The sequence below is a fragment of the Marmota flaviventris genome, unplaced genomic scaffold (assembly GCF_047511675.1).
Source record: "Marmota flaviventris isolate mMarFla1 unplaced genomic scaffold, mMarFla1.hap1 Scaffold_1212, whole genome shotgun sequence".
NCBI classification, from domain to species: Eukaryota; Metazoa; Chordata; class Mammalia; order Rodentia; family Sciuridae; genus Marmota; species Marmota flaviventris.
In genome coordinates, this window is record NW_027287827.1 from 1 (window position 1) to 12,722 (window position 12,722).

General features: G+C 49.5%; 2 protein-coding genes and 1 long non-coding RNA gene across 3 annotated transcripts; 1 reads left to right on the plus strand and 2 right to left on the minus strand.

The window, feature by feature from the left end:
• Nucleotides 1-6: 6 nt before the first annotated feature.
• On the minus strand, nucleotides 7-10,012 carry LOC139703745 (ras-related protein Rab-4B). The gene is made up of 8 exons (XM_071607190.1): nucleotides 9,857-10,012; nucleotides 7,894-7,974; nucleotides 7,546-7,660; nucleotides 5,985-6,047; nucleotides 5,734-5,888; nucleotides 3,972-4,067; nucleotides 3,753-3,883; nucleotides 7-252 (listed from the first exon to the last, which is right to left on the minus strand). The coding sequence occupies exons 1-7, from the start codon at nucleotides 9,870-9,872 to the stop codon at nucleotides 3,768-3,770; spliced, it is 642 nt and encodes a 213-aa protein (XP_071463291.1). The 5' UTR covers nucleotides 9,873-10,012; the 3' UTR covers nucleotides 7-252; nucleotides 3,753-3,767.
• Nucleotides 10,013-10,189: 177 nt separating this feature from the next.
• On the plus strand, nucleotides 10,190-12,518 carry LOC139703748 (uncharacterized). Its single transcript, XR_011705841.1, has 3 exons — nucleotides 10,190-10,342; nucleotides 11,980-12,115; nucleotides 12,431-12,518. It is a non-coding gene; the product is annotated as an uncharacterized lncRNA (long non-coding RNA).
• On the minus strand, nucleotides 10,763-12,091 carry LOC139703746 (melanoma-derived growth regulatory protein). Its single transcript, XM_071607191.1, has 4 exons — nucleotides 11,962-12,091; nucleotides 11,741-11,874; nucleotides 11,175-11,285; nucleotides 10,763-10,854 (listed from the first exon to the last, which is right to left on the minus strand). Exons 1-4 carry the CDS (start codon nucleotides 12,089-12,091, stop codon nucleotides 10,831-10,833), a joined length of 399 nt encoding a protein of 132 aa, XP_071463292.1. The 3' UTR covers nucleotides 10,763-10,830.
• Nucleotides 12,519-12,722: the final 204 nt, after the last annotated feature.

Genomic DNA, 12,722 nt, shown 5'->3' on the forward strand with positions numbered 1-12,722 from the left:
CTCTTGGGGTATGGTTAGGGGCTGGGGGGTGGGGGGCAGAGGTTAGCCAAGACAGAGGAAGCAGCAGCAGGTATGGGTTCCCCCTTCCCCCGTGGCTCAGTCTTGCCCCAAAGCCAGGCCCCACCAGGCCAGGGAAGGAGGACAGGTGGCGGGGCAGCTTCTCCAGGGCTGGGGCAGTTGGGGCACGGCCTCCTGGGGCCTGGGTCTAGGCCCCAGCCGGAAGGGCAGGGCTGGTCCTGGAGAACAGGTGAGCTGTAAGAGAAGGGTGTGATGATCTAGAGAGGCCCTGGGTCTCTCCAGCTTGTGTCTCTCTCATTCCTGGATATCTTCCTGACTTCCCACCTGTATCTGGTGGCCCATACCACTCCCCCACCAAGGGTGTCTTTCTCCTCTGCAGGTCATTCTGAGTTCTCTCTCTCTGAAGACACCTGTACCTCCTTGTTTTTTTTCATCAGAAAGCTGTAACGGGACATTTCAGTGTCTAAATATCATGTCCCTATTTCTGTATTTGTATCCCCTTAACATCCCTGATCATCCTGGCTTTAGGCCTCATTCTAATGTTTCCAAAACTAAGAGACATATTAGATTAGTGGGTTTTGCTTTGGCTGTTCATAACATTACCTAGCAGCTTCTAGAAATTCTGAAATTACTTCAGAATCTCTGGGGTAAGGCCTGGGAATCGGTATCTTTTAAAGCTCTCCAGATGATTCCAATATCAGCACTGCATGTAAGGGGGAATTAATTTGGTAGGACTTTACTATTTTTTATTCAAATAGAAATAAAGTAGAAAACATAGGAGTACATCATATGAAGTAAGAATACTGATCAATAGGAACAGAAAGCAGATTGTGGTTGCCAGGGGCTAAAGGAATGGGGAATGACTGCTTAACGGGTGTGCAGTTTCCTTTCAGGATAATGAACATGTTCTGCAACTAGACAAGAGGAGGTGGTTGCTCAACCTTGTGAATGTACTGAATGCCAATGAACTGTACACTTTGAAATGCCTAAATTTATGTTATGTGGGTTTAACCTCAACTAAAAAAAATACTGATAGCAGGCAAACATGAGCTGGAGTTTTATATGTGGGTGTGACTGTATTAGATCAACATATAAAATGGCTGCCAACAAAGTTTGTGAAAGTATTGCTTATTGCATCTGATCCACTGAGAGCAAATCCTGAAAGAAAATATGCTAAGCCCCAAGGTGAATAATATATTCCCATACACCTCTGCACAGCCCAGACTCCTTAAGAAGGATAAGAAGAAAAATAAGGAACAGCCCTATGATAAATAGTCTTTTTTTTTTTTTTTTTGAGATAGGGTCTTACTATGTTACTAATTGCCCAGGCTGCTCTCAAACTCCTGGACTAAGTTTACAGATAAGGAAACTGAGGCCCAGGCACAGCAGGTAAAGGCCTGGAAGGATAAGATAGCACTGTCCAAAGATCTCATCCTTGTCTCTCCTCTCTGTCTCTCCCTCCCCCACCCTCACTCAAATTCCATATTCATTCCATCAGGAAACAAAGTGGTTCTACCTTCAAAGTGGGTTCAAAGGGCTACAAATGGGGCTTAGTGCTAGAGCACTTACCTAGCATGTGTGAGGTCCTGATACCATCCACATACCACAAAAATAAAAACAAAAAGCAGATCCAAAGTCTAACATTTCCCCCAGCCACCCTGGAGATGGAAGGGGGCTGGGCATGAAGTACAAAGGGGAGAATTGGCAAGACACACACATACCCACAGAGATGGGGACAGGACCAAACTCTGCAGGGTACTGCAAGCCTGTCAAGGAGTTTGGATCAAGCATAGAAAATGAAACAAGGCTTTCTGAGAGGGGAGGTGCTCACCAGGGCAAAAGGGAAGGAGTGGTGTTCCAGGCAAAGGGCACAGCATGAAAAAAAGAGTCAGAGAAACAAAATGAATTCAATGTGGCTGAAGCAGCTAAGGGGTGGGGAGAGGAACACGGTGAGGCTGGGGAGGCTGGCAGGAGCCATTCCTGCACAGGGTCAAATGCCAGGCTGAGCAGCTTCAGGTGTGTCCAATGGACCCTGGGAGAAATGGGTAGTTTTAAACAGGGAGGAACAGGAAACAAATTGTGTTTCAGAAAGACCCAATGGCTGCATCAAGAGGGGACAAGCTGGGCATGGCGGTCTGTGCCTGTAATCTCACTGACTGTAATCCCAGTGATTCAGGAGGCTGAGGAAGGAGGATCATGAATTCAAGTCCAGCCTGGGGCACTCAGCAAGACTCTGGCTCAAAGTAAAATAAAGGGTTGGGGATGGATATAGGGATACAGCTTAGTGGTAGAGCACTTGCCTAGAATGCACGAGGTGCTGGGCTCAATCTCGTAACCAAAAAGAGAAAGAGAAAAGGAGGTGGGTGGAGACAAGACTGGAGAAGACTAGCAAGGAAAAAGAACCTATCTACTTCTCAACAACCTGTCCACCATCCACTCTTACCTCAGATTAGCAGCAGCCCAGCCCCCTCAATGATGTCTGTGCCCTTCCCTACCTGCAGCCAGAGTGACCCTGTGAATCTATGAATCGGCTCCAGTCCCTGCTCTGCTCAGAAGCTTCCTGTGGCTCCCATCCCACCCCCAGTATGAGTTAAGAGTCCTCCCCAGGGCCACAGGCACCAACTGATCAGCTCCCTTCTCATCTCTGGCTGTTCCCACAATATACACACACTCTCCATTCCAGCCACACTGGCTTCCTCGGTCTTCCTCACCCATGCTAGGGCTTTTGCATTTGCTGTTCTCTCTGCTGAGAACATTCTTGGTTCAGATGCCCACAGGACCCTCTCCCTCCGTCCTTCCGGTTTTGGCTCCAATGTCACCTTCTTGGTAAGGTGTCCCTCATTGTTGTTTAGAAGTGTATCCACTCTGTCCACTTTACCCGACTCACAGTTCCTCCATAGCTCTTATGGCCCTATTATATAATTTACTTAATGTTATGATTTGGATGTAAGGTATCCCCAAAAAGCTCATGGATGAGACAACGCAAGAAGGTTTAGAGGAGAAATGCTGGGTTATGAGAGCCTTAACCTAATCAGTGAATTAATCCTAATGGTTTTAAGTAAGTGGTAACTGAAGACAGGGAGGTTGTGGCTGGAGGAGGTGGGTCACTGGGAGCATGCCTTTGGGATATATAGTTATATCTGGCAAGTGGAGTCTATCTCTCTGCTGATGCCTGATCATCAGTGAGCTGCTTCCCTCCATCACACTCTTCCGCCATGATGTTCAGCCTCACCTTGAGCCCTAAGGAATGGAGCCTACTGTCTATCGATTGAGACCTCTGAAAATGTGAGCCCCCAAATAAACTTTTCCTCTTGTATGATTGTTCTAGTCAGGTCTTTTAGTCACAACAGTGAAAAAGCTGAATAAAATATTTATATATCTTGTTTCTTGTCCATCTCCTCCCAAGAGAATGAGGGCTCCATGAGGCTGGGGATTTTTGTCTGTTTTTACCCACTGCTGTCTCTCCAGAGCCCTAAAAAGGACCCAAATACAGTATGTGCTCAATACATAGGTGAGAACAATGAACAGGAGGGTCAGGTCCAGGGTTGAGGGCTGGCAGAGGGCTGGGGCTGGAGAAGACAGGTGGGTTTCTTGAAGCCGAGAAGATGGCTCCTTTAGCTCCTGTGCTTTTGCGTCTTTCTGTTCCTCTTGTTACATTTTTTGTGCCTCTGTGTCTGTTCTACACCCCTCTTCCCAGGAGACCACCCCTGCCTCCCGAAGACCCAGTGTCGCACCTGGCTCTGCACGTCTCAGCAGCCACAGGGTTGAGGGGCCACGGCCTGGGCACTCCGAGGCTGCCGCAGCTGGCGGAGAGAAGCATCACCATACTGAATGCCTGAGCCCATCCTCTCAGGGTCTAGCTCACCTGTGGACAGGGGGAGAAGTCAGGACTGGTCCCTTGGGAACCTTTGAGCCCTGCTTCCCACTCCCACTTGGGTCAGTCCAGGCCGCACCTGAGTCGATCTTGTTGAGGATGGTGCGGGCACACTTCAGGAAGGCCTCCTCCACGTTCTCGCCTGTGAGAGCGCTGGTCTCCAGGAACATTAGCTCTGAGGGGCAGGGCCTCTGTCAGTCCCCATCCTCCATTCAGCCACCGACTGCCTCTCAGTCCATTCTTTTTTTTTGGTCAGGGGGCACCAGGGATTGAACTCAGGGGCACTCAACCACTGAGCCACATCCCCAGCCCTATTTTGTATTTTATTTAGAGACAGGGTCTCACTGAGTTGCTTAGTGCCTCACAGTTGCTGAGGCTGCCTTTGAACTCACGATCCTCCTGCCTCATCCATACCAAGCCGTTGGGATGACAGGTGTGCGCCACAGCATCTGGCTCATCTGTTCTTCAAACGTCCCACCCACCCTTACCCTCATCTCAGGCCTCTGCACATGGCATCCCCTTGCAGAGAACACCGCCTCCTCCCCATGTAGCCCTCTAGCTCCTCTTTCCAGAATCAGCTCACAATGCTCCTTCCCAGAAAACCTCCCTGACCTCCCCACCTGGGTCACGTGCCTCTCTTGGGCTCCTACAGGCTCTTGTGCCTTCTCTACCCTGGCTCCAACCTCTCTAGAGTGTCACTGTCTACAAATGGGTCTATCCCCTAACCATCACAGACTGCAATGTGAGCACCATGAAGGCCAGACCTAAGGTGACTTCCTGTGTCCTCAGCACCATCCAGCCCAGCCTGGGCCCACTAGGAGTCTACCTATTACCTACATCACAAGACCTCACAGTGGGGAAGTAACAGCCAGGATGCAAACAGTATCTATCTCTGATGGCAAAATCTCTTCTAAATCTGGAGGTCACAAAATAGGGGAACATGGGCAGATCCCAAGCCAGCAGATATGTTTGATCTGGCCAGAAAAATGAATTTATACTTGCAGATCTTTTTTTTTTTGTTTGTTACTAGGGATTGAACCCAGAGGCACTTTAGCACACAGATACATGTCATTCTATTTAGAGACAGTATCTCACTAAGTTTCTGAGGCTGGCCTTGATCCTCCTGCCTTAGCCACCCCCCAGCAAAGCGCTGGGATTACAGTGACGCGCCATCACATCCAGTGATCCGTGCAAACCTTCTGATTGGGCCTGTCAGTCCTCTCCATTCCCCTCAGCACCAGTGCCTCTTCCTCTGGGGTTCATCCCAGCCCATCTCCCTTATTTACAAAATGCATCTGTCCATAGGCCACATAAGTTTACAATCTCTACCTTATTTTTATTCTATTTACTTATTTATTTAGTGTTACTGGCGATTAAATCCAAGATTGCTCTACCACTGAGTACCTGTCCTTTTTATTTCGAGACAGGGTCTCACTAAGTTGCCCAGGCTGGCCTTGAACTTGTGACTCTCCTGCCTCAGACTCCCAAGTCACTGGTGCAATCTCTACCTTAAACCAGTAAGTACCATGAGCTGCCTCCCACGTGGTGGAAATGTCCCAGCAGCCAACGTTCGTCTAGCACCCACTCTGCCAAAGTATACTGAGGGCTTTCCACGGTGGTGGCCTCCTTACCCAGCACACGTGAGACAGAAACATTTTGACTGCACTTTACAGCTGAGGAAGTTGAGGACCAGAGTGATCACACAGCCCAACACTCACATTTGAACCCAGACCTCTGAACCTCCACCTATAGGGCACAGCCATTGACAGCTAGGAGACACACGGGCCACAGTGACCAATCCCGTCCCTCCTCCCCCACCCAGTCCACAGCAGAGCCCTCACCATTCTCCTGGGCAAAGCGGGAAGCCTCCAGGAAAGTGACCTCGCGCTCAGGGTCCAGGTCCTTCTTGTTGCCACAGAGGATGACCACAATGTTGGGGCTGGCCAGTGTGCGGGCATCCGTCAGCCAGGCAGCCAGTGAATTGTATGTCTCCCGGCTATGGAGAAGGGACAGAGAAGGAAGGTGGCACAGGAGAGAGGCCACCCATGTCCCACCCCAACCACGCTGCTCATGCTGAGTAGCCCACACCCACCTTGTGATGTCATACACCAGCAGGGCTCCAGCCGCCCCTCGGTAATAACTCCGTGTCACCGACCTGTGGGGCCAGGGGGACCCAGTCATCCCCAAGGCTGGGGTGTGCCCCAAGACTGCACCCCTTTGCACAGAGAGACTGATGATTCGGAGGACCCTCTCACTGATGGCCCAGCCCCCAAACCTAGCTTTGGTGGAGATAATTTCTCTACCTGGAAGTCTGTCTGCCTGTCTCTCTCTCTTTCAACTTCTCTCTCACTCAGCTCTTTGTCTACCTACTTCTGTGGATCTCTCCCTGTCTCTGTGTCCCTGTCTTTCTGAACCTGTGCATTGGTCTGTTTCTTTTTCTGCATATGGTTTACGTGTGTAGTGTCTAGCTTTTCTCCTTGCAGTGCTGGGGATCTGGCTCAGGGCCTCACTAGGCAAGCACTCTGCCGCTGAGCTTCACTCCAGCTATGTGCCTTTAACTCTGTTTCCTCCTGTCTCTCGCTGACTCTGGCTCTCATACTTATTTTTGCCTTCGCCTTCATTCATTCAGCATTTTCTGAGCATCTCCCCTCTACCCAGCCCTACCCAGTGCGATGCAATATCTACTTGTCCCTCTTCTGTGTCTGATGGAGGCCTCCTTCCCAGCATGGCCAACTCTTTTCTTTTTTTTTTTTTTTTTTTATTAGTTATTGATGGACCTTTATTTATTTATTTAATTGCTTATATGTGGTGCTGAGAATCAAACCCAGTGCCTCACACATGCTAGGCAAGCGCTCTACCACTGAGCCACATCCCCAGCCATGGCCAACTTTATTGCCCTGTCTCATCAATCTGGATCCCTCTGCAACTCAGGCAATCATTCCACAACATTTATTGAGCACTTACTGTAAGTCCAACCCATATCACACACCTGTTTCTCCTTCCCCATCTCTGTCTCTGGGCTCTCCGCAGCTCATGCGGTCTGTCAACACTCAGCACCTATTAAGTGTTGCCGAGAGAGCATGTTCTCCATGGACTGAACTCCTTGTTTCTCTCTCTGCCCTGTCTGTTTCTCAGACTCTCAGAATTTCTATGTCTATCAACTTTTCTACAGACATTTTTCTGAAGACCTACTCATCTATCTCCCTCTCCCCTAGACGTCCATTTCTCCATCCTCCTGGCTACAACTGTCCACCCTCCCTGTCCTTCTCCCACTCTGACCTGTTTCTCTTTGCATCTCCTTACCTGCTTTATCATTCTTTTCATCTGCATCTTTCTCAGTCTCCCTTTCTCTTGCCTTTCTTTTCTGAATGTGTCTCTCTTTCATGCTTCTGCTTCTATTTCTGTTTTAGGGTCTCTCAAACTCTACTCCTCAACCTCAAGTCTTCCTTTCTTTTTTTCCCTTCCTTTCTCTTCCCTTCCCATTCCTTCCCTTTCTTGTGGTGCTGTGGATGGAACCCAGGACCTTATGCAAGCTCTCTCCTCTGCCTTGCCTTCTCAGCGTCTTTTTACTCCTATTACTGTGTCTTGGAGTGCATACACCTCTCTCTCCCCCTCCTCCCCTCCCTCCCTCCTTGGAAGCCCGGCCCACCTACCGAAACCGCTCCTGGCCAGCAGTGTCCCAAATCTGTAGCTTCACAGTCTTCCCACCCACGTTGACCACCCGGGATCCAAACTCCACACCGATTGTGTGGTTGGAGTCCTGTTTGACTGGGAATGGGAAGGAGAGAGGAGGCATGCAGAGGCTCAGAGGATCCCCTATCCTCCAAGGCCTCTTGTCTCTACAAACCCATTCTCATTGCTGGGGTGACTGTGAATCTAGCAAACAGCACACCAAGGCAAGGCCCAGCAATGGAGTTGGATCTATGGCCAATCATGCCCAACCCATCAGCTGCCCACCTACCCACAGCTCAGTGCTGCTAATACCACTGCCGGAAACTCACACTTATTCTCAATGAACTGATGAAGGAGACATGATTTGCCAGTTCCTGCACTGCCGATCACCAGGAATTTGAAGAGGAAGTCTGAGCAGATGGAGTCAAAATCAAGGATACCCACAGGAAGAGAAAGATAAAGAGAAAAAGGGAGAAATTGAGAAGAGTTAGAAAGAAACAGACACAGAAACAGAAGCATAGACAACAATTGTAACAGATCACCTGTTTTTTATCTTTTGGGGTGCTTTCTGTGAGGTGGGGATAGTACCCAGGGCCTTGCACATGCTAAGCAAGTACTCTACCACTGACCCACACCCCCAGTCCAAGAAGATTATCTTTTTTTGTTGTTATTGTTACTGGGGATTAAACCCAGGGATTTTACCACTGAGCCACATCTCCAACCCTTTATATATATACATATACATATATATATAAATATATATTATACATATATTTTAGTTATAGTTGGTCACAATACCTTTATTTATTTATTTATTTTTATGGAGTTCTGAGGATTGAACCCAGTGCCTTGCACATGCTAGGTAAGTGCTCTACCACTGAGCCACAACCCCAGCCTCCCTTTTTATTTTTTTGAGACAGGTTCTCACTAATTTAATCAGGTTCTTACTCAATTGCTGAGGTTGACCTCAAACTTGCAATCCTCCTGCCTCAGCCTCCCAAGTTGCTAGGACTGCATCCCATGCCTGGCCCAAGATTATTCTTTATAGAGTTTACCATAGGCACAGTTCTAAAGATTTTTATATTACCAGCTCACTTAATCTTTGAGAAAACTCTAGGAGAGAGGTATACTAATAATTATCCCTGTTTTCCAGATGTGGTAACTGAGTCCAAAGAGGTTATCTGACTTGCCCAAGATCACACATCTAGGACAGAATTGAGACTGAAACCCTGGCCAAAGATCTCCAGAGTCTAAGATATTTGCTATTACATTGCTAATTCCTCTTGAAATTCGTCTAATCAAGGGAAATCTAGCCTCGGTCCCTCCTTTTTGGTTGGCACTCGGAATTAAACCCAATAGCACTTTACCTCTGAGTTATAGCCCCAGCCTTTTTTTTTTTTTTTTTTTTGAGACATGGTCTTGCTAAGTTGCTTAGGGCCTCACCAAGTTGCTGAGGCTGGCCTCCAATTTGTGATCTCCTGCCTCATCTTCATGATTTCCTGGATCTACAGGTATAGGCCATCTGTGTCTCTCTTGATTTCACCTCCTCCTACCCTCTCAACTCATGTCTCTGGCCTTCAGTCTATACCCTCAAAATGACAAGCTGGTTCCCACTTCTGAATTTTTGCATTTGATAACTCTGCTTTTGTGGATGTTCTAACAATGCAGCTCTCTCTGAATCCTAATCCAAAGCTTTCTATAGCCCCTTTTCCCTCAACCACCTGGTATTGTACACTCATACTGATTTTTCAATTCCCAACCTCTTTTTCCCATTCTCTCCCAGAATCCTGGCCCCTAATCTCAAGCTTAAACCCGATCCTTTGCCATTACATTCCAACCCTAACTTAGGGATAACGCATCCCAATCCATTCCGGACCTCTCAAACCAGTTCAGCCTCACAGTTCAGAGCATCTTGCTCTTCAGTGTTCCCTCTAACCAGTAGAGCACGACCCCTGCCAGTCACGGTTAGCCCCGCCCCACTCACTCAGGCTCCGCCCCAATACATGAAGGCCCACCTCTTCCCTCAAGGCCAACCCAGAACCCATTCGAGAGAGACCCGCTCTCTCGAATCCCGTCCCGTATCTATTTAACGCACGCACCAGACCCTCAGGCTCCACCCAAATCGATTAAGCTCAGCCCTAGACCCACGAAACCCCTCCCAGCATCCACTTAGGCCCTGCCCCCATAGAGGCAGACCCCGCCCCCAGGTACATAAGGCCCCGCCCCATTCCCACAGGCCGCATCCTCTTTGGGCCCAGACCCCAGACCCCAGCTTCGGCCCACCACCCTCACCGTAGGTCTCGGCCATGACTTGGTCGCGGCCGCTGAGGGCCGCAATATGGCGCCGCGGCCGCGCCTGCTCCTCGGCTGGCAGCCGCTCCACTCCGGCTGCAGCCCCGGCTCCTTCCTACTCCCGGACCCGGCGCCGCCACTTCCGCCTCCACCCCCCGCCCGCTCCGGGGCGACCCGCTAGAGCTGCGGGATACCAGGCCACGCTTTCCAAAAGGAGGGATTGGCGGACTCGGCAGGCAGAGGGCGGGACAAAGGGTGCGGATTGGTGGCCTGAGAGGGGCTGAGCCGAAGGGGGCGGGAGCAAGGCGAGCAATTGGCAGAGCAAGTGGGAAGGGGCGGTTCCAAGATGCATCGCCCGGCGGAGGAACGGATTTGGTCAGGAGTCCGAGGGCAGAGTAGAGACTCCGGATTGGACAGGAGCAGACTTGGGGCGGAGATATGGATGCAAACAAGGGACAAGGGCAGGATTGGAGCAATCTTGAGCTGGTGGGTGAATTTCTGACCCCAAAGGCAGAAAGAAGGAAAACTGGGAGGACACGCACAGGTTACTTCCCACCCGGCTTTGCAGATGCACTCCAAGAAAACACCTGCTTTGCGATTTATGTTCTCTGGTCCGATTGGCGCATTCCCAATAGTTCCAACTCCCTCTCATTGGTCAGGAGAGGACACAGTCCCTCAGTTGGGTGTTTGATTCCGTCTTCTCTCTTGCTTGTGTGCAAGATCTAATCTTAGGAGCCCGCCTAGGGTACCTAAGAGCGGGCTTAGAGCGAAAAGCTTTCATCAAACTCTGCCTAGCAACCATTGACGATGCCACATTCAGGGAGTTGATTGGCTAGATTCAGAAACCTGCAAAGCATTTCCTTTATACAGCCCCACTCCACCCCCCAAAACCACAGAGACAGGCAGTTTGCACTAACTAATGTATTTGCATACGGCTAGGAGGGAAAAACAGCAGGAACCGCGGTAGGTTGAGCTCAGTGACAGTAGAAATCCCATTTCTGAAAAAGAGAAAGGGAAAACAGTGAAGAGAAAACCAGCATCAGATCTAGTGGTTTAAGCAAAAGCTGCAGCCTAGGGGCCAGGTTTGGCCACACAGGAGCTATGCAAATTAGCCTAGAGCCCTATATCTTTGCACCTTTCAAGTAGATCCCGGTGTAGAAATCACTCCCTGTTAAAGATGAGAAATTTGAGGCAAGAAAAGAATTTATCCCAGCACACACAGCAAGGCTACCAGAGAGCATAGACGTTATATTTGCCCACCATCACAACCAAAGGGTCCTCCTCCTCCAGGAAACTTGCCACCCCTCAGGACACTCACATCTGTCTTCACATCAATTTTGCCAGGTTTCAGAGTCTGGTCCTCCCGAACAATGCTACTGGGGAAATAGCCTAGGCGGGCAGCCAGGTCTCCATAGTAATCACCCTGAACCTGGGAAACAGGAGTTAAAAGCTGGGTCTGAGAGAACCATCATTCCTGCTGGAAGCTTCTGCACTGCCTCCTATGGGATCCCCACATACCTGGCTCTAACCCTGTCATTTGGATCTGTTTAAATGTCACCTACTCATACCCCTCCCAGAGCATAAATGATTTAAAGTAGCCACCCATTCATTCAATATAAATGTTCATAGAAGCACATATTTGCTGACATTTTTGATGGCTTATTGCTCATCTCCCTTCATTAAAGGAATCTCTTGTAGTATTTTAGGTGTCTACAAAAGCAGGTGTACTTTCTAAACAAAGTAAAAATAAACTAAGTCACAGAACGTACCCTTCCCCAAGTATCTGGATATCAGTTTACCCCAAATTTGCTCTTTAGGTGGAGAAGTGGGGTCAACTCCCATCTAACCCCATAGTCCTCCCTCTTCCATTCTCCCAAGACTCACACTGCCTCCCCAGAAAAGCCGCCCTCGGCCCTTCAGCTTTGAGAAGACATAGACAATTTGACCCCTGTGTATGGTCAAGAAACGGCAGTCAGGAGCCACGTAGTCCTGAAGGGCCACAGCCATGGATATGGGGTCTGGAGAAGAAATAAAAGGGAATAACAGCACTCCATCCACAGACTGCAACCTAAGTCCCCAGCCCGCCCCCCCCTTCCCGCTCTTACGGCTGCATTCCTCATCAGCACACAGCTTCCGATCAGCCAGTTTGGGCATGGAACGGCCTGCGACAGTAGACCCTGGAAAGGCAGTCAGCAAGAGGATGACACCAAGGAGCACTGGGGACCACGCCATCATGGACTATGGAACAACAGTGACCAGGTGGGGGATGGGGTCTCCAATTTCTTCCTGCCCTCCCTCTCCCCAGAAACAAGGAAACCTGTGTTCTCAGTCCTGTCCCCGCCCAAAACCAGTCCCCAATTTTACCCACACTACCTAGAGGCTGCTATCCAGCCAAAACCATTTCAAGGACAGGGTGAGGGCTGTAGGCCCCAGGAAATGCCCAGATAGGCCCCAAGTAACCCAAGCCACTACAAGTGACAGCCACCCCCCAGCAGAGGCCCAGACATGCAGGTATGAGATATTTGAATCCCTGGAGTCAGCTCAGGTAACTGGACGCCTTCACTCTCCCTCCAGGTACAGAACCAGAGGAGCTAATGTGGAAAACCACCTTGGAATTTCCTGCGCTGAGGGGCAGAACAAAGCAACCTTTTGATTACCAGGCCCACCTCTCAGATGATCCAGTGAATACTTTATGTTGGGCCTCGGGATAGGTAATGTCCCACCATGTTCACTATTCATCCCCAACTGCCACTTCCTGACTGGATGACCTGGACTAAGCTACAGAAATACAGCCTCACCTTGCTCATACATACAATGGGGATAGGAATAAAAGCAAAAGTTACAGAGCATTCATAAAGTAAATTTT

Excerpts from the sequence above, each read along its gene's own strand:
- LOC139703746 (XM_071607191.1), bottom strand. The coding sequence starts at position 12,091 with ATGATGGCGTGGTCCCCAGTGCTCCTTGGTGTCATCCTCTTGCTGACT. Across the intron at positions 11,286-11,740 it reads GGCTTTTCTGGGGAGGCAGT|GTTCAGGGTGATTACTATGG; the intron begins GTGAGTCTTGGG and ends CCTGTTTCCCAG. Across the intron at positions 10,855-11,174 it reads AAATTGATGTGAAGACAGAT|AAATGGGATTTCTACTGTCA; the intron begins GTGAGTGTCCTG and ends TCTCTTTTTCAG.
- LOC139703745 (XM_071607190.1), bottom strand. Across the intron at positions 6,048-7,545 it reads GCTGGCCAGGAGCGGTTTCG|GTCGGTGACACGGAGTTATT; the intron begins GTAGGTGGGCCG and ends CTGGCCCCACAG. Across the intron at positions 4,068-5,733 it reads CCGCTTTGCCCAGGAGAATG|AGCTAATGTTCCTGGAGACC; the intron begins GTGAGGGCTCTG and ends CCTGCCCCTCAG.